Source organism: Lissotriton vulgaris, chromosome 3_1 (genome assembly GCF_964263255.1).
Source record: "Lissotriton vulgaris chromosome 3_1, aLisVul1.2, whole genome shotgun sequence".
Classification (NCBI taxonomy): domain Eukaryota; kingdom Metazoa; phylum Chordata; class Amphibia; order Caudata; family Salamandridae; genus Lissotriton; species Lissotriton vulgaris.
In genome coordinates, this window is record NC_141689.1 from 1184690141 (window position 1) to 1184716678 (window position 26538).

At 42.1% G+C, this 26538-nt stretch overlaps 1 protein-coding gene across 2 annotated transcripts in view; it reads left to right on the forward strand.

The window, feature by feature from the left end:
- LOC147727632 (phospholipid-transporting ATPase ABCA1-like) overlaps nt 1-26538 on the forward strand; it is a 2839360-nt gene that overhangs the window by 473283 nt on the left and 2339539 nt on the right. For both annotated transcript variants that reach the window (XM_086961649.1, XM_086961650.1), the window contains exon 6: nt 2037-2164. In XM_086961649.1, the coding sequence (XP_086817775.1) occupies nt 2037-2164 (128 nt within the window). The remainder of the gene's footprint in view (nt 1-2036; nt 2165-26538) is intronic.

Genomic DNA, 26538 nt, shown 5'->3' on the forward strand with positions numbered 1-26538 from the left:
AGAGAGGACCCACTGGCTTCCTCCAACCAAACCCCCATTGCCCTATTAATGATCTGACTCTTGATTTCCAGGCGCGCTGAATGTAGGGGTGGGAGGTGCTACAGCACCCCAAGATAACCCTGCAAAAGGTCCACAGCGAATGAGAAATAAAGAGGGCTGTAATCTAGTTTTTATGTTGCTCTGAGCTCCATGACAGAGGTCGAGTATCCTGCAACGCCTTCTGACCAAATGCTGCCTATTTAAAACAGAGAATGGGGTTCACCTTTCCTTTCCAAGACTACAAAGTGAGGGAATTTGAGATGTGAAGCAAGTGATAGTCTTAACATTATTGCACTTTTCAAATGTTTCAAAACATATTAGCAGCAGGAAAACTTCAAATGAGGCACATAGCTTTTTGTGTTTCTCAGTGGTGATGGGAATACACGTTTTAATAAAATCAAAGCAACCCATAACGCTTTACTAGTTTAATGCACAAATGATAAGTATGCACAGAAATCTGATTTCAGCATTTTATTGTTTGTGCACTGCAAAGGTTTAGCAGTTAAGCTGCAGGACTGAGGGACTTTAGTGGTCCTTTTAAAAGGCCACTTACCAAACAGGAAAATGTGCTCGATGTAAAAACAGTACACCAGCACACCATTGTTTGTTCATTTATTTAGTGCAATCTGCAGAGCACTGTACATTCACCAATCTGGCACCAGTCTTTAGCCTAATAGACATCACTTATTTGCTACACTTTGTGTAACACTTGGATTTTTCACAATCCCTGTGGAGTCGCAGCCACAATTAATCACGGGTGGAAGGGGACGTCGGGGCGGGGTAAATGTAATAATCATTTAAAAAAACATACCTGTCCTGTGGCCGGGTCCCGCAATTTCTCTGCTCCTGCTCTCCAGCCTCCATGAACATGAAGCAGGCAGCCTTCCCCCCTCCACTAAGCCAATCACAACGATGCAATGGCAGCGTTGTGATTGGTGGGGCCGCCGCCCTGCCAGCGGCTCACGGGGAGGCCATTTTCTCCATGTAGGCCGCATTGAGAAATAACAGAGTGCGCATGACTGGTTTGGGAGGACCCAGAGGGCCGACCAAACAGTAATTGCACCCTTAGGAGTGGGCACACCACTCCTCCCCTTCTTCTTTCTTGCAGTGAGAGAAACATAAAACTGTAGCAATTGCGATTTTATATTTCGGCTTCTCGCACTGCGAGAAAGCAGTGGGGTGACGCTCCTCCGCCCTAGTGGAGGAGCTGCCCCTGCATCTATAATTTCATTGACATAAAATTGATGAGTGTATCACTACTCTAAAAATCGTCCCAGCACCATTGATAATTTCGTTACACAAATGCTGGCTTGGGTGGGAACCCCGACATACTGAAGGCAGAATCCTCATCTCTTTCAATAGGCTGTTTTGCTAAAATCAGACAGCAGAACTTGTCACTGGATACTGACGCGTGGGCTAGGGAGGAAGCATGGTAGAAGTCTAGCGTGGGCCTAGTCAGCACAGATGTTGTTGGTGGGAAAGTGGACGTGGTGTGCGGTAAACCCGGGCAGTGGCAGTGACTGAACTACAATTAAATCAGTGACTTCGTGGAAAGAGAATAGGATGGCTTTTAAACGAACATACAATACTAGCATTGACAGCTCCGAGATAGACAACATTATTTTGTAATTTGTCAAATTAGCTGACTGAAAACGTGTAATAATATATGTCCTCAGCAACATGTCTCCAACGCGCTTGTATTTTTAGATAGTTGACAAGTTACTTGCTTTTTCTGATTTGTGAAAACATAAACGTTCTCGATTTTCAGAAATCTACTATATAAGTTGGGAACTATTCCATTGAAAATTGCACTGTTCTCAAGGAGAAAAACTGAAATTCTCATACTTAGTCATGGAATATAATGTAATATTACAAGATGGCGTACTCAAAACCTACACATTAAGTATGCCAGAAGATATTATAGTTCATATGCAAATCAGTGTGATTAATTTATACTATATATCATACAAATCTGAAACATTCTTTTTTCTCATTAGGGGGTGTGATTCCTGTAAAGGACATACTGAAAGCGAACCAAACATTCACCGTATTTCTGAAAGATGTATTGTCTGTGCCTGCCTCGGCCATCGCAAGCATAATGTCTGCATCTATACTACCGCAAAAGGTAAGAAATATATGCTATTGTATAAAGTCGCCTTCTCAATAAAGATGTGGGCAGTGTCTAAGGCTGACATTTGTACTAGCAATTGTGGAGGAACGCCATCTCAACAATATCAGGCGAGAAAGATGCTCTCAAATGAAGCAGAATGTTGTCAATATACTGCTCGATGTCAATGGCTCCCACCAATATCTCCTTTTGCGTGTTCGAACTAAAAATGGATGTGATTCTAGGTGCACTTTAGGCATACCACGGATTAAGGACAATGCAGAAATCATGATGTTTTAAATTTCACAAACTGGATTATATCTGATAGGAAAGTGGAAAACCGTTCTAATACAGTACATATTATATACCATTACTGGGAGAGAGTGATTGCAGATATCCTGTGATCAATGATATTCAAGCATGCTGAGCGGTCTTGTAATGTGATGGATAGGTATCTTCATAGTCAATCATCTTAATAGCTTTATTGAGGGTGTAAAGCGAGAAAGCAAGTGCCCCAGTTTGATGCCCAATTGGCAGGAGCATAGAAGAGTTTTTGTGAAATTGTGAGTTTGCAGTTTGTCCTCGTACAATTTTTCCAAATAGCCATGCCTATGCTTTGAAACTGGTTCTACATTTTGCGTATGATGAACGTCCTAATTTACTTTTACTCTAGAAAAGAAATTTGGATGCTTTCAAACACAACCTTTTGGATCAAAAGCATTTGCAATTTCAAGAATTTTAGTTGGCACAGGAATATACACAGTTGTTTACACCTTAATAGCAGATGGTCGTTGACCAGTGAAAGCGGCTGCATAGTGTTTATAATGTTCATTAGGCAAGATACATTGATATTTCTAAATTCGGAGAAATATGGAAGTTTTCTAGAAGGAGGAGACGTGATATGGCCTTTATTTCCAGATATTGACTTTCATTATGTTATCCTTTTAGTGGAAAACGTGATTTTTGGTGACTAGTTTTTTAAAGTTAACTTTTTGTCTCTAGAAATTTGGTTGACACAGTGTTACAAATAACTATCAGTGAGAGCAATCAGTGTGCTTGCATTCTTAGGAACAAACATAGGGGCATATTAGCAAGAAGCTCCTTAAAATTATCGCCTTTTTAGCGGCAGGAAACTGCCGCTAAACAATGGGCTTGCTAATATGTGTTATAGAATTCCATTAGAAGCCCAGCTTAGATCAAAGATGTATTAAATAAACCCAGGCTTTCAAATGTTGTACTTCAAAATAGCTTTATTTATTTTCATATACATTTATATTTGTTTTTTAGCTCAATAGTGAAGCAGTTGTAGATAAATAGTTATGATAAAAAGATTTAATTATTTATGCAGTTACTTATATACATGTTAAAAACATAGAATAATGTAACTATCAGTTATATATATACATTTTATTAAGCAGAACTAATGAATATCTATATATCTATGTAATAAAAATATTTTAAACATAAGTATTCATATAAGCAATACACATATATAGGTACATATCTGTAGTACAAATAAATGTCATATACAGAGAGATATTGTATATTTATCTGTTTGCATATGGTGGTTATGTGGGGAAGAGCCAATTCTTGAGTATGTTTCTGAAGATAAGGTAGTTATCTGTCGATCTTATGTCATCAACTGAATAAAATTGTTCATTCTTTTGTTCAAAATAAGTGGTGATAAAAATGTTTTTAATGGTCTCACTTATTTCAATGTCCTGCTGTTGGCCCTGGTAGGTGGGCTAGACTTTTGCATTATTTGTAACAATTTTTTAATGGGACGGCTAAGTGGCAAGATCGAACAAACCAGGATGGTAGCAGTGGTGCAACGAAAGTTGAAAGGTCCCCCCCGCAAAATACATGCAGGGGGCCACCTGTTTTCCAGACCAAGTCGAAGCTCTCAGGCCAGGGCCCTGCCAGTGGCAGAATGGGCCCCCAGAGGTTGGCCCCCAAACCACAGGGACTGCAATTGCTTTTGTGACTCCACAGGATGGTAGAATTAGGAGGTTAATTTAATCTTTCAGAATGAATAAAAGATCTAACATTTTTCCTTTTGTGTGTGTCACAAATGCCTATTTTAATACAAAAGACTGCTTGCTTATTTCCTAATCATCTGAGCCAATTGAATGTTTTCTATTATTCCAGTGGATATTTTAATTTCATGGAAAATTATTTGCCTTTGACAAAAAGGGACATGATTAGGTGAGTGATGTGCTTAGTGGCATCATTGTTAGGGCCAGAGTGTCACAACCCTTCGCTTTAAATACCACCTTCGCCACGTGAACATTTTCTCATTTCCTGTAAAGGCTCAAGGAAAGTGAAAGGAATCTAAGCTCTAGGAAAAAAAGGGGTAGGAAAGGGAGAGGACAATCACTTGCTCTAGCAGGTTGGTTGATGGAAGATCTGGACTGGACCCACAGGATTACAGTATGACAGAGAGTCACCAGTCTCTGGAGTGAAAACATCTATCTGACTCATGCTCTATTGCAGCCGGCCTGAAACTTTGACTTTGTCTGGTCCAGCGCGACAAGATAGCAGAGAATGGCGCTTTAAGCTTCTTGGCGCTAAAATGCACATTTTTTATTTAATCTTTAAAAATTCATATCTCTGATTTTCCAAATTAGATCTTAATTCTTATGGTGTTGTTTTGAAGATACAAATAGTCTCTATCGTAATAAATTGGTGTTGGGTTTTTATCATGCTGTGTCTTTTATTTACTGTTCTGGTGGATTAAATGTTTTACTCATACCTGCCTCCTAAATTATGCCTGGCTGCTTGTGTGTTAAGCTACCAAGTGTTGAGCAAGGATTATTTTACTAAAATGTGACTGAACCTATTAGTGATTCTGGTATTATTACTAGCTGAAGATGAATACCCCCATCTACTAATAAGCCACTTTCCTACAGTTAGTAACAACGGCTTCATGTCAGAAAAATCTTTATAATGATCTTCCTAAACCAAGTAACCAATGCCAAACCTGCAGCAGCTGGTGTAGCATGTTTCTGATATAGCCTTGAAATTCTTTCACTTGCATGATTGTAGTTTTCATTTTCTTATTCTCCATCTCCTCCACATGTGCACTTTTGTGGGTCTTTTTTGGCATGCTAGTCTTGGAGATTTGACAATACCCCACCAATTATCCCACACCTTTTGGTTTTGAGCTTACTAGGAAACATCTTTGAAATGCTCTTACTAGTTTTGGTGCATAGACAAAAGATGCTGGTTCCCAAAGGAGTCATCTGACACTTATACCTTATTCAGGCTGCTGAATACCAATGCTGTACCCTATTCCATAGAAAATCTAAGATTTTCCCTACTTCAAATTTATCTGTTGCAACAACCAAAGTAGGAAGTGAAGTTACTGCAAAACAGAAAACAATTTCCTTGACCTGAGAGGCATGGAACACAGGGTGAAGTTTCCAATGAAAGGGTAATTTCAATTCTACTGCAGCTTGCTCTTCCAGTCTTTTGATTGGAAATGTGTCCTGCATACTTTGGGGTGAACTTTGGATAAGATCCTGGAATGGATTGATGGTGGAAGGTTACAACTTATCTCCCATACTGAATAACTGGACTGTGGTGTCTGTCTGCAAATGACTTGCATTTGGCCCTAGTGGGTTTCAGATGCAGACGGATGGATTATTGAATCAGATTAATGTTTTGGAGTAGGGATTGTACTGTGGGGAACAATTAAGGAGAAACCACAGTGGGCCAAATGTGAGAGTAGAAACCAGATGAACTGTAGAGAGGGGAATATCTTAATGATGTGTGGAAGGCATTGTTGTATGAGAATTCCGCAACAAACCCACTGATCAGAATTGTGCATGAGGAAACATCATAGATTTTTTTACAATGTCTGATTAAGTTTTTCTCTTTGGTCATCTGTTGTGGGATGGTAACCTGTGCATATGAACTGTATTGATTTAGGTTTTTCTGTAATGTCTTCCAAAATCTGGTAATAAACTGGGCATCTCAATCTGTAGTAATGATATTTTTTAATCTACGTAGCCTGTGAAAGATTTTTAAATAATGGTGACTAAAGTAGGGGCTGATGGAACAAAATTTACTGACTTAGTGAGATAGTCTATGGCCACTAATATTAAGGACATTCCTTCTGATGGTGGCAAGTCAATTATAAAATCCATAAAAATGTTTGACCAGAGTTTTTAGGACATTAGTATAGGCTGAAATATATGGACTGTTTTCCACCTGGGTTGCTAAGTATGAGCAGAGATGGCACACTGTTGCTCAAATATTTTGATTTCTTTTCTTATTTGTGTCCACCAATACTGAAGAGTTATTAGTTTTCTGGTCTTACAAATTCCAAGTCGTGCCCCAATTTCATAACATGTTGTTTTAGTATTTGGTCAATGATAAATAGTTAATTCTTGAACCAAATGAGATTTTTTGTTGTTGTCTTTAAGTAAGGTTTTGTGTAATAACCTGTTTTGTAATTATCCTGTTACTTTCTTCCTGGCTGCTCAGTCAGTGTAAATGTGCTGTGTGAAATGTTGATGTGCTGATGATGAATGGAATGTTTGGGTACCTGTGAGGTGAGGTGTGACGGTTGGAATATGGGCTGAGCAGAAGGCAGGCTGTTCCTGGTGGGGCTAACTAAGCCTTAATAAATCTACTTATAGTACATCTCAGCTACTGGACTTCCTTACTACATTTTGGCTACCCAATGAGAAAGATTCATTGATTGATAACTTTCTGTTAATTTCTCTATATGTTCTTCTTCAGTTTCTGCACTTCTTCCTTTCAGAATGCAACTGGTTGGGGGAACAATTACAGGTTTCAACTTATCTCCTTGTATGCACAGGCCATTTGCCTTCCGTGTGTTTTATCTGGCCTATAGGTGATCTCATACTTGAACCTAGAGAAAAGTTACCTCTGACATGTTAAGGATTCAAAAATTTGATTTGTTAAAAAAATTCCATATTCCTATAATAAGTCTAGATGGCTATGCAATTGCGGAGCTCCTTACAAATTATGTTTCCAATGACCTAACTCCTCCTTGATGGCTAAAGGCTCCCGATCATGGAAGCTGCAATAAAGCCCTGAAAATGTTGGAGCCCCTGAGAAATATGATATAGGATGAACATTTCCAATATTGGAGTCTTTTTCGAAAGACTGACATCTCTGGCATATGAAGAGGTGTAAGTATCTACAATGAATGACACTTCACAATTTGGGTGTTTCAAGATGAGAGCAGTGGTTAAGGGTTCTTTGGGTTTCTGAAATGTAGTCTTTTTTCCATGCGCTATTGAAATGGAATACTTTTTTGTGTTAGTCTAGCTATGGACAGAACATTTTCCCAAAAACTTTGTAAAAATGATAATAGACATTGGCAAAACCTAGAAACCTTCGATTCTTCTTTGCAAATATGAGAAATGCCTACATTTGGGGGGCTTTGACCTTATTCTGGCCCTTATGATGCCCTTATATTTTAAAGCCCAGAAAGATTTCTTCTGTGACTTTAAAAGCACATTTGCAAACAAAGGGTGCTTTTGTAAACGTTGTGGTACTTCTCTTACATGGCTTTTTGTGCTATTCTATTTCTCGGAGAAGACCAGAATATCTTTCATATAGATGCCCAAATAGACATCTAAATTGTCTCTTAAAATGTATTTAACAAAAATGATGGAAGACTGAAGGAATTTTAAATAGACCAAGAAATTACTAAATATTCAAAATGTCTATCTATTGTATGAAAACAATTTTTCATTTGTCAATGGATCCTTACCAAATTATAGACACCTATTAAATCCAAATTAAAAAATATCTTAGCAGTCTTTCTTTGGTCTAGTAATACAAAACTAAGTTGCAATGGATACCGATTATTTGTTTTTAGGGCATTAAGTTGCTGATGCATGGACAATACTTTCCCCCACATTTTAGACAATACTTTCCCCCACATTTTAGAGTGAAGAATATAGGGGACCTCCTGGTGATCTAGAGTGACCTATGAAACCTTTCTGCAGATGTTCTTATTGACAGTTCCAGAGGACCCAATATTCTTTCAAAGTGAGTGTGTAAATCTGACAGTGTAGAATCTCTACCCCTGTGATGACATCCATAGAATCAATAGGACAACCACATGGCTAATGTAAATGTAGCTGGTTAGCACTGTTCTTGTTAAAGACATCTTGCAACTCCTTGTATAGTTCTGAAATCTAAAGAGGATTTAATTCCACCTCCATGGTGCAGTGTTACAGAAGAGCATAGTTTAATATTTTTCAATGAAAAGAGTTGAATTCTTCACATGGGGGAATGCAAGGACCTTTTCTCTCAATTGATTGATGTTTGTGGTAGTCTGGTGAAGCCGTGGGTTCCCAAAGATTTTTTTAAAACTTTATTTACCATTTTGTCATAAAACAAGCAGCCTTCTGGTACATATCAACAATGCAACATTTAGAAAAAAAACATAATATAACATAGATGAAACCCAATTTACTACATATCATTCTTTTGTCAACTCCATATACAACAATTCCCCCATTTTAGACAAAATGAATCTATCATGCATTTCATGACTGACCAATAGTAAGTTAGTGGAAGAATCTTCAACCCACTCCAGTGGGAACTATCCCAGACGGTGTCTGGGACGAGGATGTCTGGTAAGTTTCCAGCAAGTAAGTTTTCAAGGGCCCCCATATATCCTTGGGTCTGGAAGTCCCCGGCAATATGGGAGAAAATAGGTCACTGTTTGTGTTGCAGTAAATAAGACTATTAACCCATGCGTTAACAGTAGGGATATGCTTGCTCCTCCAGGCTATGGCTATTTCCGTTTTGGCTAGTAATAATGCTATTGAGGTGTAACAACAAAGTTGCTTAGGGATATTCCAAAACGTACCCCAGCAGGGCGACCTGTGGGGTAGGCTGAAAGTCAAGACCAGTCATCCGGCTCAGGGCCACATAGATCACCCTCCAGTAATTAGCCACTTTCACACAGTTCCAGGACATGTGGGCAAAGTCCACGTAGTGTGTCCCCCATTTGGGGCACTCATGTGGTCTTGAGGGATCTATGGAATAAAGTTTTGCTGGCGACATATATGCCCGCCACAGAAACTTGGAGTGCAGCAGCTTATGCCTGCTCAAAGAGTTTTAATCTGTCAACAACAGGAGGCCCATTGCGAGTCATCAATAGGGTGTCCCAGATTGCGTTCCCAGACAGCATGGATTTTGGTATCTCTGGCCGGTAGCAGTGATATTGAAACCAAGTAGTCTCCCTGTGCACTTGTAATCAGGGTCGTCAAAGGCAAATATGATTCTGGTTCTGGGGTAAATTCGGACAACAAGGATCTAAGTGCGCAGCGCAGTCTGTTAAGTGTGAATTTATCCCTGAAGGATGCTTTGCTGAATTTCACATCCTCTGCACTGTGAAAGATCTCTCCGCCCGGAAAAAGATCGCCAAAGGTGTCTAGTGAATCTGTAGTCAGTGTCTTTTGGACTATCTTTTCTACTGTAATAGGTACCCATGGATTGTTTGCGAGTGGGATAGCCGATGAGTGTAACTTGCGCCCCCCAGCAACTGTTGCCAGCTTCTGCCAAGCCCAGCTAGTCGTGGAGACAGTTTGTATATCAACAGGGTCTCTGGGGAAGCCCTTGGGTAGTGGCACTTATAATTTCATTCTTGAAGAAGGGTTCCAAAAGAAACTGTTGCATAGCCTTTTCTAGCCACACCACCGCCACTTCTGCCAGATATTTAGCTCGTTCTTCCGTGCTGTGTGTTATACGTGATGTGTATAACTGAGAATAATACCCCAATAACTTGTCTTGGATATCAGTGGTACCAGTGAGTCGCTGCCCCTGTGCAGTGCAAAGTGCTGTAATACAGGACCGCCCCACAAAGGGACACAAGAATCTCACATGCGTGCAGCTGGGCATTCACCCTCTCCTTATCGGCGCGCTGTAGAGTATTTACTCAGAAAGTTTGCTTTGCGCTCTGCTGCCTCCCTCAACTCTGTTAGCAATGTCAGCCTGCGACTCTGCCTTTCCCGGTCTGGGCTCTCTACATGCTCCTGGTGCAGAGCGGTCAGCTGTTGTTCAATCTGTTTGAGTGTAGTTCTCAAGTCCTGCAGGACCCCAGCATGTTTAAAGATGCACACCCCTTTCATATACGCCTTAAAGGCTTCTCGGAGAGTAGCCCATGATGTGACCAAACCAGTGTTAATATCGAAATACTCAATCATCGCTTCCTGGAGCTCGTCATGAAATACGGTGTCTAGTAGTGCCTGACTAGGGAGCCTCCATTGTCTTTCACATCCCTCTGGCCTCAGAAACCTAAGGGTCAGAACCACAAGTGAATGATCCGATAGGGTCTGGACAAGTTTTGGACTGCCCTGGCCGGAACCAGGCAACTAGTGCAAGGGACACAAGCCAGTAATCTAGCCGCGTCCAGGTGTGATGCGGAGCAGAGTAATGTGTGTATGCCAGTTCTCCAGGACTACAACAGCTCTAAATATCTAATAGGCATAGGTCATCACATAGTTCTGTCAAAGCGCGGTGTGCATGGGGCTAAGAGTCCACTGCCGTGCATGTACCATCCCTTGCCGGACCTAGTAGTAGATTGAAGTCCCCCCAATACATATGTGATCTGCGTCTAGTTGTAGAATTTGCAGATGTATTATCCTGAAAAAGTATAGATCGTCAACATTCAGGGCGTATAGGCTAACAAATGCTATCTTGTGTCCCATAAGATATCCCACCACAATAACATAGCGGCCCTCCCTATCTGTATGTGTCATTAAAAAATGGAAGGGAAGTAATATGTGTATCAACACCGCCTTACCACTGCAATACGAGCTATATTTAGCAAAGTATCTGTGAGGGCTTCAAGGCATAGCATAGGGCGTCGTCGTAGCTTTTGGCAAGTGTGTTTCCTGAAGAAATGCAACTCCTATCTGATATCTCTGCAGTTAGTTCAATACTTACTTGCCTTTTCTAGTGTCATTTAAATCTATGACATTCCAAGTAAGGAGCGACAAATTGGTATGCTTTGACACGGAATCACATGCCATCGTGAGAAACATCTAACTTTTTATACAAATGTGCATTTTGTGGAGCTATGTACCTTTTACACTGATGAAAAGGAGGGCATGGTAAGTCTTTGAAAGGACAATGTATATATCCCTCCCCCTCCCCCTGCCTATCCATGGATCCCCCATTGCAGGGACCTATCCCCTTGCCTGATAAGAAACATGCAACATTAACTGCCCCACATAATGAGAAATAGTGTTCAAACATTTGCATTCTAAACAATGAACCAGTCAAAGATGATAACCATCTGGGGGGAAGGCAACGCCTCGTCAAACCACTTGACTTGTGAAATGTACAACTGTTACCAAAACGATATGTCTATTGCTCCATATCCACACAATAAAAAGAGTTAACTTATCCCACCAGATAACATCCATTGGTGCCAATCAGTCCAAGATAAACAACTCCACGCTAGCCACAATGCCACTGTGCAGTGGAGATTTTCTAGCTGTGGGTTCACCCTGTAAGCCCCCGCTCTTCTGAAGTCTTGGCAGAACTATTGTGCGGTTGTGGCATATCAAACACACTGGTCTTCCCCGCTACGACCACTCTCAAACAGGCAGGATAGAGCATGCCATAATTGAGTCCCAGGTTTATCAGTGTGGCCTTCATTCCTGCAAACTTCCTCCACGCCTCCTGAACCATTGCAGTAAAGTCAGGGAAGAGTGATATCGTAGAACCGTGCCAGGACAAAGTACCCATCTCTCGTGCTAGCCTCAGTGCCGTATTATGGTCACGAAAGTTCAATAGGCGGGCGATGATTGGTCTAGAGGGGGCGCCGGGGCCAGGACGGGGAACAAGCGAGCGATGCGCTCTCTCAACCAGAAATGTGGGCGCGAATGCCTCTTTGCCAAACAAATCAGTGAGCAATGTTTCTACAAAAAGGTCCATTTTGCCGGTATTGGAGGACTCTGCAACTCCAAGAATGTGCAGGTTGTTACTTCTGCTTTTCGCTTCCAGGTCTTTGTTTTATATAGTTATGGACTAATATTTTCTCCATGCGGTCCAACCTTTTGATGGATTGTGCCGCCCCATCCTCCAAATCAGAAACTCTACACTCCGGAGTGTCCAGACGACGCTCGTGCAGTCTAATCGGGCTCCCATGGTATCAATTCTCATTTCTAGGGAGTCAAACCGACTGTCTAATGATCGAAAACCTGCCCGCAGTTCCGCCATCATGGCGTCAGAGCCGGGGGGCATCCGCTGTGAGCACCTTCTCGACGCCAACCTCAGCCATGCTGGATTCAGATGTCGTAGCTGGGCCACTATGCTTGGGAAATTGCTTGGGGTCTTTCTGCACCATGACACGTGCTATGCCCCACCAATATGGCCATCCCTTTGCACCAAGCAGCTATTTAGGAAGTCTCTGAAATGCTGGGGCAAAGCTAGGTTAATTCTGCCGGTGAGCAGGTTAATGAGGACTGCAGACGCAATTATGGGCTTTACACTCCAGGAATCTCGGAGTCATGAGGATCTCGCCTCTTGTCACTCTAAGTCCATCTAGTGGGGAACCATGCGCCGCTCACTGCTGTTTGCGGACTGCCACCACGCCAATACAGGGAGCAAGTCAGATGCCCCCTCGGGCCTCAGCCGCACCCCGACCCTAGTGCGGAAGCTCTCCTATAGAGCTGGTCCCAGGTCAAACGACGACTAGGCCCCAGCCATTCCCCGGCTCCCCATCACCCACACACTACCAGGCTGCCCGGCTGAGAGGCCGGTCCACAGGCTCTCCAGTGGCCCATATCACTGAGGGGCCTTCGGGGGTAAAGTGGGCAGGTCACTAATGCAGACAACCAGGAAACACAGAGGCGCAGCGGTCCCGGATCGCTCTTACCGGCTTGTCGTTGGGTCTACTTGCGGCCAACACCAATGGCTCCGTGCAGTGGCGTACTTCTTTCCTCCTCCGTGTCGGAGGCACTCAGGCAGGCTCTGGGGCCCCAAGAGTCCACAGTCAGCATCCCATAGAGACGGATGAGCGTGCCACCCACAGTTTCATGTCATGCCTCTCCAGTGGGGATCAGTGCCAGACGTGGGCAGGCCGAATACATCCCTCTAAGCCACAGCGGCTTTGATCGCCACACACTGAATCTCGGGAACCAGCCAGCCCCCTAATGCCAGAGTGGTTTTATTTTGTTGGTGAGTCACTTTAGGGTCAGCATCAACATCTACCGGGCAGGATGGTGCTCTAATTTAGGCAGAGAGAGCCAGGATGTCGGGCGATCTGGCAGAGCTACAGCGATACGCAGCCATCTTGGTCGGTAGCCTGGCCACGACCCCTAAGTGTTCCCAAAGATAACAGAACTTTTAGGGGCAACAATGAAATTACATTAAAGTGTTTCTAAATCTCCATTTTCCAATGCCCTAGCCAGGAATGGGGTAACAAGGACCTAACACCAATCCACACAATGGTTTGAGAGTGTTCTTGGTCTGTTTTGCAGTTTATACATAGTGTGAAAAGTCAGGTGCCTCAGGTGCCACAAACAGTTAAGGCACCAAAACTTAAAGTACCCATGCGTGTTATTTTTTAACAGGAAGTTGAAAATGTTTATGAGAAAGTGGTTTGTTGAAAGTTGGGGTGGATGATAGACCAATAAAAATAATAATGTCACTATTCTTGTTTCATCCAGTGTAGGCACAGATCAGACAGGCTTAACATAACACGATATTTAAAACAATTTGAAGTACCAAAACAGTTAGCTTGTCACAAACCGCAGCACAATAAGAATCTCAATACAATTTATAATAATAGAAAATAATTTAATGAACAAAATGACACCTCAATGACAAGCATCCAAAGGAGAACTGGAGATATGAATTTGTAAAGTTTAAAATAAAAACAGTGCCATAAAGCATAAAGCGCTATTCGAGCTGTATGTGCTTGACCGGTACCTAGGTGAGGTTTAAGGCTGACTGTGAGGGAGTGTGGATGCAGAAACAAGGTTTGTCCTTGTTGGAGGTTTTACCTTTGCAGGACAAGGCAGCGGTTTGTGGCCAAGAAGAGATCCTTGAGGCCAAATATCAATCAGACAGAGTCCCAGTGAAGCCGTTGTCCTTTAGGGGGATAGCTCCAATTGAGAGAAATTTGAAATTCAGACTTAGTCACATGTTGGGAGCTTTGATTTCTCCAGTAGGGCCAGACTGCAAGCTGTAGCTTAAGAGACCTCCACAAGGCCTGATACCTTGTCTGGGATGTTTTATTGAAATGGATTTGATGCTGCAGAAAAGCACTGAGTGTCAGAAACTTGAATCTTTGGTCCAGCAGCAAGTCATTCTTGTTTGATTGAATTGATAGGTTTGTCCCAGTCCCCCAAAGTCTTTGGAGCTAAAAATCTTCCAAGTCTCTATTTTCAGGATGATAGGAGGAATACACATTGAGCGAGCAGTGTCAGGACCTCAGGAATAGCACATGAGAGTCATGTCTCAGCTCAGCAGAAGCCATAGCAAGGTCCAGGGCAGGTCCAGTTAGTTCTAGTCAACTGGGATATTCAGGAAAAAGGCTTCTAGCAGCTTGTTGTGTCCCTGTGTCCTCAAATGTCTCAATAGCAGGTGCCTTCCTTATTCTGTTTTCCCCAGGACCAGTTTACTTCTGAAGAGGGTGCCTACAGATGCCATATTTATGTCTGGCAGTAACCTGTGGCTGTGGGGGAGTCTCCTGCCCCCTCTCTAACCAAAAGGGAAAACAAATTGCACAGGGAAGCCCTACCCACTTTTGCAGCAGTTCTTGTGTCACCTACTGTAAACAACCCCAAAGTTTCTCTGTCTACCTAAATCCAGTATGGCAGAAAGTCTCATCCCCTGTACAGAAGTCCTATGCTTCCTATGTGGCCAGGGAAATGAGCAACCCTTCCTCAGTTGGCACTCAATAATGGTCCTGGGGTAGCTCCTCTCCTTCTAGGATTGGTGATGGGCAGACTTGAGGGCACAGGAGAGGGCATACCCAGGTGTTAACTACATCTGACTGTGAGGGGCAGGCCTCTTTGAAGTTAATTAGGGTTGTGAGCAGTACCCAGGTGGTCATCCTGCCAGAGGAACAGAACACCTCTCCATACAAAAGCCTTTCTAACAGCTCTGGGAGCAAGTTCACACACCTCATCAAGTGGCCTATTCTGCTTATAGGTGAAAGTTGGAAGCTCGTGCAAATGGACCTCTGCAGGCTTTAGGCATGGAAGAGGAAACTGTCTAAAAGTACCTTTAAAAATATTTATTACAAAACCAACTTTACTATTGAATTGGGCTTGCAATAAATATGTTAAAAAGTGCAAGAAAAAACTATGCAATTGTTTCCGAAGTGGAGATAACATTATTAATTGTAGTATTGCATCTGACTGTATGCCTATTAATAGATAAAGCTGCTACAGTAAAAATAGCTTTGGGACCTTGTCACTGTAAGGACTTGTTTAACAACAAACCTTTACATGCCCTACTTTTAAAAACGATGCAAACTGGTCTTATGGGCATTAAGGCCTACTGAGAGGTATCTTATTCACATTTAAAAGGATTTTTAAAACTGCACAAATATGCTACAGAGGTAGGCCTAAAGTCATGTTTGCACTTTCACTTTCGAGGGTGGAACAATGGGTTACGCAGACTACTAGTGACATTTAATTTACGGGCCCTAGGCACACTTTGTACCATGTAGTAGGGACTTATAGGTACATTACATATGCCAATTATGATTATAACAAATTTCAGCATGTTTTAAAGGTCAGAGCACATGTACTGGGGCCTGGGTAGCAGATCAAAAAAGCAGCAGAATCTGTTTCCAACACTGGGAAAAACTTCCAATGTTGAAGGAAATCCAACCAGGATTTGTCCCTTGTATTCTTGATTTGGAGTTTTCAAACAGTTCAGGGCAGTCTTTCACAAACTGTCCATTAACCTGCAATAGAAACACAATCATTGTCATTGTTTATTCTCCTTTTTTTCTGAAGTCAAAGTCTTTTGGATGTGTTCTTGTTGCATTAGCTAGATGGATGGAGGATTGTAGTCTGGAATATTGAGTAGAGAATAATGTGATACCTTATTATTAAAAAGTGAGTGTATATACCAAAGTATACACTATTTATTCGTAACTCCACATCTGTGTACTGTGAAGCTATGATATTATGGCTATGATATTAAGGTGTAGCAATTTTCCCTGCTTGATGTTCAAGGCTCAGACGAGGATGCAGAAGGATCTTTGATAGACTCTGTAGAGCTTCTGATGATGTTCCTCTTGTGGTACCATAAACTTTCTTAATAACATTGATTCTTTTTCATAAATCTGCAGCATCATATCTACGAAAATAACTGAGGCACAAAGATAATTAACTATTAGAGATAACATCATCTTTAAGTCTTCTCCCTGGTCATTTTTATGTACAATACATTTTATTGATTTTTATAATGAAAAGCAATACAGAGGAAATGAGGAGAGAGAAGAAAAAGATTCATCCTCCGACATCCAACAGATGCATGTGTACAATGTGGAGAAGTGTGGCTCAAATGGTTAGAGCCGCAGACCCTGATGCAGAGGTCTGGCCCAGGACCAGGGTTCAATACCTGCCTTGGCGGGTCTTGGTCTCAATTTCCTCGGACCGGATCATTCTCGCCTCGGTGCCTATTCTAATCATGTGTCCCGCTCTGCGACTCTGGGCAATAGCTTGCTTAATCTCCACAATGGCCCAAAAGCGCTGGGATGCCTGGTTTCACCCTGGGGGTGTCCAGGAGTGGACACTCATAGGGAAAACCAGGAAGGGTTCCTAAGCGGTATACGTACAGCGCCGGGACACTACCTCAGGGAAATAGCTGTGCGCTCTATAAATGCCGGTACGTCTATAAATGCCGGTACAATAGAATCTGTGTTATAATCCCGCAGCCTTTTTCCCTGCAGGGAATCACAACGCGGTAGTTACAACGACTGCACTGTGATTCCGCATACCATTACTCTGCAAGTCTGAACAACGACTTGCGGAGGGGGGGCGCTGGATGTTGGAATAGTATATTTAGTATTCCAACTCCAGTCTGTGCAGACACCAGGGAAGGTGTTGGATTTTAAATCCAACATTTCTCCCTCCTCCGCAAGTCGTTATTCTAACTTGCGGAGTAAGGGTATGACGAATCACAAGGCGGACATTCTAACGATCGCGTTGTGATTCTCTGCAGGGAAAAAGTTTTGGGGTAAACGTTGCTTACCGTACAATACGGTGGTACATAAAGGTCCTGATGATAAAAGCATGAGATAACAACAGACATAAGTCCAGTACAGAAGAAGCAACAGAAGCATTTGACACCTGGCTATGTGCATCAAATAGAACTGGATGATGTGAAACAAATGGAATTGTCAAATGTACACCTTTTGCGAATGTCGGTGTTATAATACATATAAAAAAATAAGGGGGTAAGAGGGCAGGAAGGAGAAGGGGAAGTTATGTGATACTGTGTGCTGGCGGTATCTGAGATTCAGTTATGATAAGAATAGTAAGAATAAGAATTAGTGGTCGGTAGGTGGTTGCAGGATTTCCCTTTCAACAGAAGGGTCACGAAAGAAAATGGCAAGCGTATTTCAAATACCCTGAGAGGGGAACGGGCAACCTCTTGTGAGAGATTGGTTGATGTGTGTAATTTACAGATAAGTTAAACAGGCCCGCCAGTTATAGGTGGATTTCCAGTCAAGTCCTCCTGGTCATAATAGAAGGCTTCAGCAACTGATTTGTGAGTCCAGGTTGCCTAAGTCACCAGCTATTCTTTTTTTTTTTTAAATCTTAATTTTTTCGGGCAAGAGAGAAAAACAGGCAAAGCAATAATTTGATACATTATTAATAGATAAACAAATAAATGGCAGCTAAAAGAGGCATGGTAATCCAATTCATCTAGTTACATAAATCACTAGTTATTGATATTGCCCGATATAGACAATGAAATCTTTAGACCCTTGATGAAGCGTAATTAGAATTGCATTTCCCACTAATCTGATTAGTTTCTTACCAATAACAGTCATGAACTGTTGCACAAGCACTGTAAATTTAGAAGGCTGTGAGCTCTGATTTAATATCAAAGGAGTATCTCATGGCTTATTTACTGGGGTATGAGAGAACAAATAAGATTTTTTTATTTATAGCTTGTGCCATAACCTGCATGAGATGGATCTCAGTATCCATATTATGATCGGGCCACCTCTCTTGACCCTTGGTTCTAGTGAATACCAGATAGAAAACGGAATACCACCCTCTCCTCATGAATTTTTACTCATTCCTTGTAAAAAACACAATTAAGGAAAGTGAAGATAACCTATGTTCTAGGGGAAAAGGGGCTAAGAGACAGAGAGAGAGAGAGAGAGAAATAGAGAGAGAGAGAGAGAGAGAGAGAGAGAGAGAGAATTCCACGAGTTTGGTTGGTGGAATTGGTGCGAATTAGTGCAAATGAGTGTCTGTAATTTATTAGGCATCTATTCTGGTAGATATACGGAGGAAAATTTGTAGCATGTTAAGGTCGGGGCTTTGTGATTTGAACGTTAGATCAGGACAAAGATTTTATGAAGAAGGTTGTTATACATTCCACTACTTTTTAACCCCTTCGATGCTGATGACGAGCTCAGCTCGTCATCAGCCACGGAGGGCGTGTGCGGATGACAAGCTGAACTTCTTCATGTAACGCGGCTTTTGTAAAAAAGCCGCGCAGCGCAAAAATGACCGCCGCAGCGATGCGGTTAAGGATATGTTTATTGGCTTGGAATAGTTATGCAGCAGTGGTTCAGTGCCAAACATAAGTTCACCATTCTGTAGAGAGCTAAAGTCTGCAATACTTGTGAGGTTGACTATTGCTGAACATTTGTTCAGATGCATGCATGATATTTACGGATGTTTTTCTTCTGCGTTTTCCATTAAAACTGATACACTATTAGTGCATGGATTTTTATGGGCAGTGCCTTTCATTGGGATTTGTAATCACTTTAATTTATTTAACTGGTTTTGTAAACCATTTAATGACAGACATAAGTGAAGCTTGTTGGGATGGAAAGCACATGAGTGAAACTAGCAAACCAGACATTTCTGAAACAAACATAGATCTGGGGGATTATGGGTAGCGTGACTTATTTGGCTCTCACCAGGTTTTATTACCCTGGAGCCTAGCAAACCTCCAATTTTGGCTAAAAACACTCATTTTACTCACATTTCTATGAAGAAAACTACTGTATTCGGTGGGAAGCTCAAAATTTCCAGCCACCAAGTGTTCCCCTATGTCTCCCTATAAATATAGCATCTAAATTGCATGGGTAGGCCAAGTGTCAGTGACAGGAAAGGTTCCACAAAGCAATGTGGAGACATCAACATTTCCTGTCAAAAAGTGACATGATTTAACAACGGGTTGCTGCCATATTTGGGCCTGACTCGGAGGCCACCCAGGAAAACTTAATAAACCCAGACATTTCTGAAAACTAGACAACTGGGGCAGTCCAGGGTGGTTTACCCAACATGAATCCCTTAAACGTTTGTTACCCACAAGGCCCCGCAAGCCTCAAACTTTGCATACAATCACACAATTTCCAATTTCTGTGATGCAAACTTCATGAATCCACAGGGAATCATAACATTCCTACCACCAAGCATTCCTTCACTTGTTCCCATACAAAAGCTACCCCGCTTGTGTGGCTGGGCCTAGCACCCTTGACAGGCACAGAGCAAACCAGGGTCAATGGGATTTCCCCCCTCCGACTGGAGTCCAGTGGGCTTTCTGAACATGGGGGAATCCGCTCTCTGCCCCTAATGGGCGAATTGCTGTTGAGATATGGCCAATGCCAGGGTGCGATATACAGACCCCTTTGCTTTACCCAAAAGTAAAATTCCCTGGTGTCCATGCAGTGGGATTTCTACCCTGCTACAGACAACAGATTAGGAGCAAACATCCATATCGGGACACACCTTCTATTTGCCCCTATTCTAGTGTGAAGAATTGGCTCAATGCCACAGTAGGTCACCCTCAGACTTTTTTCGTTGTTTTGCCATAATATTTACATCCCTGGTGTCTAGTGGCCTTTTGTCCTCTGGGGCAGATTTTGGATAGACACCGCAATCAACCATTGAGGAGAGGCAAAACTAACGCACCTATTTGAGGATGGGAGCATGGCTCAAGGACTAGGTGAGCTGTCCCTACTCCCTACTCCCTGTTTTGTATTTGAGCCTATTTTTCCCTGGTGTCTAGCGTCTGTTCTGTCCCTAGCTGAGTAAACCCAGCTGGTGCATAAAGACTGTTGGGGTCATTTGCAGGTGGCTGCTCGGCCTGATATCCGGCCAAGCTGCACCACTCCTTCACGTAATTAAAAAACTCCCTGGGGTGATGTGCCCCTTTTTTTCAAATGTCAGGACAGATTGGAGGTAAAGTCCTCTGATCTGCCCCACGCTGGACCAGAAAGACTATGGGGGGTCATTTGTAGGTGGAGGCTAGCCCACACTATTTAATTAATAAAAATCCCTCCCTCGGATCTAGGGGGCTTCCTTCCCTACCTGGGTGGGCAGATTGGAGGAAAGGTCCTCCTATCTGCCCCTCCAGGGGACAGAAAGACAGTTGGGGTCCTTTGAGCTGGGGGCTCAGCCAAATGTTTGGGCAGCCCATCCTCACATATTTAATAATATGAAACCCTCTCATATGGCCTAGCCAGCATTCTGCCCCCCTTGGTGACAGGATGGAGGTCCAGTCCTCCTATCTACCCCCTGGGAGAAAGACAGACCTCCAATGGAAGCATATTGTAATTAAAATCTACCTATCTGCACTCAAGGGGGCAGGCAGACTGTAAGGGTAATTTTTTGGGGTGAAGGCTCAGCCAGAAGGCGGCTAAGCCTTCCACACCCACACCTTATAGTAATAAAAAAAATCCTCCCTGGTTTCTAGAGGACTTTTGCGCCCCCCCCCCCCCAATGGAGCAGATTGCAGATAATGTCCTATCTGCCCCTGGGTGGCAGAAAGATTGTTGGGGTCATTTTGGGGGTGGGGCTTGACTGGATGTCTGGTAAGGCTGTCCCCACACCATACAACAATAAAAAAAAATCTCCCTGGTGTCTAGTGGGCTATCTGCCTCCCTGGACTGGGCGTATTTGATGTAAAGGCCCCCTAGTGCCCCCCAAGGGGTGGCAGCTAGACTTTTAAGACCTGTGGGAGAGGGGAGCACTAGGCACTGATGGGGTGTACTCTCATCCTGCAAAAAACTCCCTGCTTAGAGATTGCCCCCCAGAGAGCAATGAGGCAGAAGTACCACATTTGTTCATCAATCTGTTATGTGAATGGAATACACTATAGGCTGTCAGGGTAGATTTGTGAAGTTATTCAGGACAGTATATAAATGCCACAACTTGCAGTGCTGATAAATTGAATGTCTGCTTGTTATGCCCCTGATATTTTTATTGCATAGTCTTAATTCAGAGAGTGCCAAGATAGCTCATTTTACATAGCTTTAAAATGTGGCAGTAGCAAGAGCACAGTTGTTGGTGATGAACCACTCATAGATTTAAGTATAGAAATACTGAGTGCCTATTCTCTGGCAGTTATCCACCTTTAAATCTGGCTATTTGAGGTTATTCTGCCCATAGTATGGAATAATCTTCTGTGCGAGAGCTACACTGAATTTATTTGCCTTCTTTTTTGCTGAATCCTATTTTGGCTACCTGTAGACCCCTTTGCACTTTATTCCTGCTATCTAGTGGTACGGTGCTTATGCTACTCATTTTGCCATGATGAAATTGGCATACCCCTAAATGACATATTTAGCTGACCTATAAGTCCCTAGGATATGGTGCTCAGTGTTGACAGTAAGTTAGAAGTCACCAGTGGGCTGTAGCACTCATTGTGCCACTCACTGCAGTCACAATGCAAACATGACTGCAGGTCTGCCACCAGTTGCATGGCTATGCATGATTTAATTGCACATTCATCAAAACAACCCTTTTTGGCAGGCCCAACCCTTCCTTTTAAATATTAATATTTCATCTCTAAGCATGCCTTACTCCTCACCAAAGCAGGTAGGGTGGTTTTTAAAAGTAGTACATGAAAGGCGTATTGTTATACATGTCTTTACAGTGAAAGGCTCTAAAATCATTTTCACTATAGCAAGGTTAGCTGTTCCATAGGAAAGCTTTGGGGTACAATATTTAGTTGAAGAAATGTGATCTCCACCTAGGAAACATCTTCAAATGCAATTTATGAACTTTTAGAATTATTTCAAGCCCAATTCACTGGTGAGGTTGGATGTGTAATATACATTTTGCAAAGATGACCTTCAAAACTCACCGTTGCCCTGCTTGAAGACTCTGGAAGCTAAATTTGCATTTTGCTCTAGCGAGTGTGGAAATCTAAAAACATGTATAAATGTGGCGCAACCTTTCAATTACTATCACTCAAAGGATCAGACCCTTTTCCACACCAATACCCACTCTCTTAGGTGATGAATCTTTGCCAGCATATTTTGATTAAAAGAGCTACGACACCATCACAAATAATCTAATTCAATTAAATATTTTAGTCAATAATGAGAGTTGTGAGTAGTTTTAAAGGGTTTTATTTTCGAATAAAATATTTAGGAATTCTAAGTCTTTATTTATCAGTCAAATATCGATCAGGTTCCATAACTGATATTAGAAAAATACAGTTAGTGCATATCATAATAAAATATTGCATTTAGTATGTCCCATGAAGGAATGAGACCCTATTCTAAGAAAGGGGCCTCAAATAATGTTAGTCAGAATCCATGAAGAGTTCAAACATATAAAGGGAAGAGTACAGTTTTATTTGCATTAAGATAAAAATCAATAAATTAATAATTGATGAATTTCCCATAAATAGAAATGTAGCTCATCTTCCTCCCATCTCCTCTAAATCTCTCTGGTCTCAACCTCCTATGCTAAGACCGCGCTTTTTAAAAACAATAAATGAATGTTGCAAAATCATATGGCCCGTCCTCGTCTCCATCCAAGGAGAATTCACCATTCTCCAAAAGACACATTTCTCTTCTCAGTTCCCACATGTCATCCCTCATCCAAGCTGGCTATCTAATTTGTTGCAACAATAAATCTCCATGCCAATTTCCTTAACTCAAGTCTTTATTTAAAATGACATCACTTCCCTTAATCTTCTAATAAAGCACAAATGTATTTTAACTAAGCAAATAGTCTGTGTAAAAATATTGCACCAGCTGTAAGAAAAGATTATTAAACAAAAAATGTATTCATTAGAAATGTAAATTGTTAAAAGATGCATTTTTATTTGATATGTGTGTTTTCTCAGCAAGTAGTCAATTGTGAATGGTGGTCTGTCTCAGCAAACAAAAGGCAACAGTCATATGCTACCTTGAAGGCTAATCTGAGGTCAGCCTATCATGTCCTTGCATTTTCTCTATTCCTGTCATCAGTTTAGTAAGCTGTCACTGAGTTTTCTGCACTTCTAAATGTCATGTTAATTTAATACAAACTATACTTTAATTCTGTGTACATTTTGTACTTTGTAAGTTTTTTTTTTGTCCTCATAACCACCATGTAGACCAGTGCCAAAAGGAATCAACGAAGAATAACTGACTCAGTTTAACTGGAGGGGACACATATCTTGAAGGCCGACTATCCCACAGTCTTCCACCGTAATCCAAAGAGGCACTAGGTCTTTAATTTGCCAACCCGCAGCAAATCTTGGGGTAGTTTTAGCAGCCAAATGGGAGCCGGGCATGAACCGGGTAGCGGCTGTTCCAATGGTGCAGAATAAGAAAGCACCTTAGGAGATCAATCATTGGACTCGGGGGAAAATAAAAAACCCTGAATACATCACTGAGGCCACTTTAGTAGGTGCCAAAATGCCCTTTTTCTGCGATTACCAGATCTGGCCAAGTCTGTGACTGAGGTCCGCAATACAGAGTCTTGCCAGTCTCTAAAGGTGGGAGGTAAGGAGTCCTTCCATTTCCTGCAGATCTCTCTTCTTGCGAGCAGGATGGAATAAAAAACTAAACATCTGGGTAGATGTTGTACTCCTTCCAAGACTCCAAAATAATCAGAGACAAATCCATTGTGACAGGTCTTCCTAGAGACTCAGTGAGGCAATTGCTAATATCCTGCCAAAATACTGTTAGTACCGGGCATTCCAAGAACATATGAGTATCCGAAGCAGCAATCAAACCACATTTTGCGCAAGACACTGTCTGACCTCCTGCAAATTTAGAGAGTCTTGAGGGGGAGTAATACGCCCTATAGAGGGTAAAGATGTGATTTCTGCGAAGCCATGATGGCTTGACGATGCTCCACAAGAGCTCGAAAGAAGACTTCCAAAGCGTTTGTAAATTCACATCCACCAGAACAGAACCCCATAGTGACTCTGGCAAGACAAAGTCTCCATCTGCCTCCTCCATAATAAAGTTGTACCATCTAGATATTTCTTTCTTTTCTGGACCTCTGTTTAGTAGGTCGGAGATAAAAGGGCTATGTCCACCAAGTTTGAACTTATTTTTATTGGCAGGAGATGCTTTATAGGCTGCTGTCCAACTATAAATCTGGATATATTTGAAGCGTGAAAAATTAGGGTCAACCTTGGCTTGCAAATATTCCCATGAAAATAAATCTCCCTCGTAGAAAAGGTCCCCCCCAAACCTCCATGCCCGCCTCCCTCAGAGGGACTGCCAAGATGTCATCAAGCCAGACAGGACTTTCAGGCAGGTCCCACAACGTTTTTTTTCTCGCAAAAGTAGTTTACTTTTATAGCTTTCATGATTTCTGCCCATGTTCGAGCAGGACCCTGTAGGGTCTTCAGTTTAATTTCTTTTAAAAACTTAGGATTTCCAAACTTAAAAAGAAAACTAGAATGATTGATATTTTCCCCCTCCAACATTGCTGCATACATCATACCCACCCCCGAGGCGTCGGGATTCTTCAACAACATCCTTGAGTGGGATAATTGAAAGGCCCAAGCATAGATTTTTAAATCTGGAGCCGCCAACCCACCCTTTTCACGTCGCCGTCTTAGTTTTTCCAGGCGATACGTGGAAGATGGTTGTGCCAAATGAAAGATGAAACGTTTGATTGAAATTTAGCTAAGATATTTTGATCAAAATATAAGGGAATGGTATTAAATAAAAAAGAAATCTTTGGCAGAATAGACATTTTGATAAGATTGACCCTACCTATTAGTGAGAGAGGGAGATGTGACCAGGATTGGAGAAGCTTACGGCAGTCTTTGTACTGTGGATAAATTAGCTTGGACTATTTTGTTTATATCTTTTACAATTGTTAAACCTAAATAACGCATTGAGGTGCCGGGATGAGGTTCTATAGGTGGATTCTCATCATTCCAAATAAGCATTTCGGTTTTGGCTGCGTTTATCTCATACCCCGACACCTGTCCAAAAGCAAAAGCCAATTTCACTATGGCAGGGAGAGAAGTAGCGGCCTCTGATATTAAGATAAGTACATCGTCGGCATATAATGCCACCTTCCTCGTCCAGCCTTGATAATGAAAAGGTTTAATGGAGAGCTCCTCCCTTAGATATTGCGCAAAAGGCTCGATGTAAAAATCGAAGAGTAAGGGGGAGAGCGGGCACCCCTGTCGGGTTCCCCTAGTGATAGAGAAAGGGCTTGATAATTCTCCATTAACGAGAAGAGATGTAGAGGGATTGCTATACAGGAGACTGATCGCCCTACGAAAACCATCCCCCACACCCAACTTGGCCAGGGCCTCCGACAGGTATACCCAATTAACCCTGTCGAAGGCCTTGGTTGCGTCCAGCGTTAGGGCTGGCAATGGGAGCTTGTTAGATGTTGCTATATCTATGGCACCAATTAAATCAAAGGTCAGTTCATATAGTTGTCTGCCCTTTAAGAACCCCTTTTGATCTAAATGAAGGACAGATGGTGCGATATTGGCCAATCTTGATGATAAAACTGTGGTAAAAATTTTATAATCCACGTTCAAAATGGATATTGGCCTATACGACCCACATTCTTCCTTAGGTTTACCTGGTTTTAAGATGAGGGTAATAGAGGCACCATCCCAGGATGTTGGAGGAGACATTCCTTCTAAGAGAATTCGGTTAAACAACTTTGTAAGGAAAGGAGCAATCTCTGAGTCTAAGAACTTGTATAACTCAGCCGGAAGGCCATCGGGACACGACGCTTTCCCCTTCTTAGATTTCTTAATAGCTGATATCACCTCACTCTCTGTGATGGGGCTATCCAAGTGTTGGGATTGTTCTAGAGAAAGGGAAGGTAGAGTAATATTATCCAACCAGCTCTTGACAGACTCAACCGATATCCCTTTGTCTTCTTTATATATAACCTGGAAGAATTCCCTAAATGCCTTCCTGATATCATCATCTGAAGAGAGATTAGTGGTACCTATTTTTATAG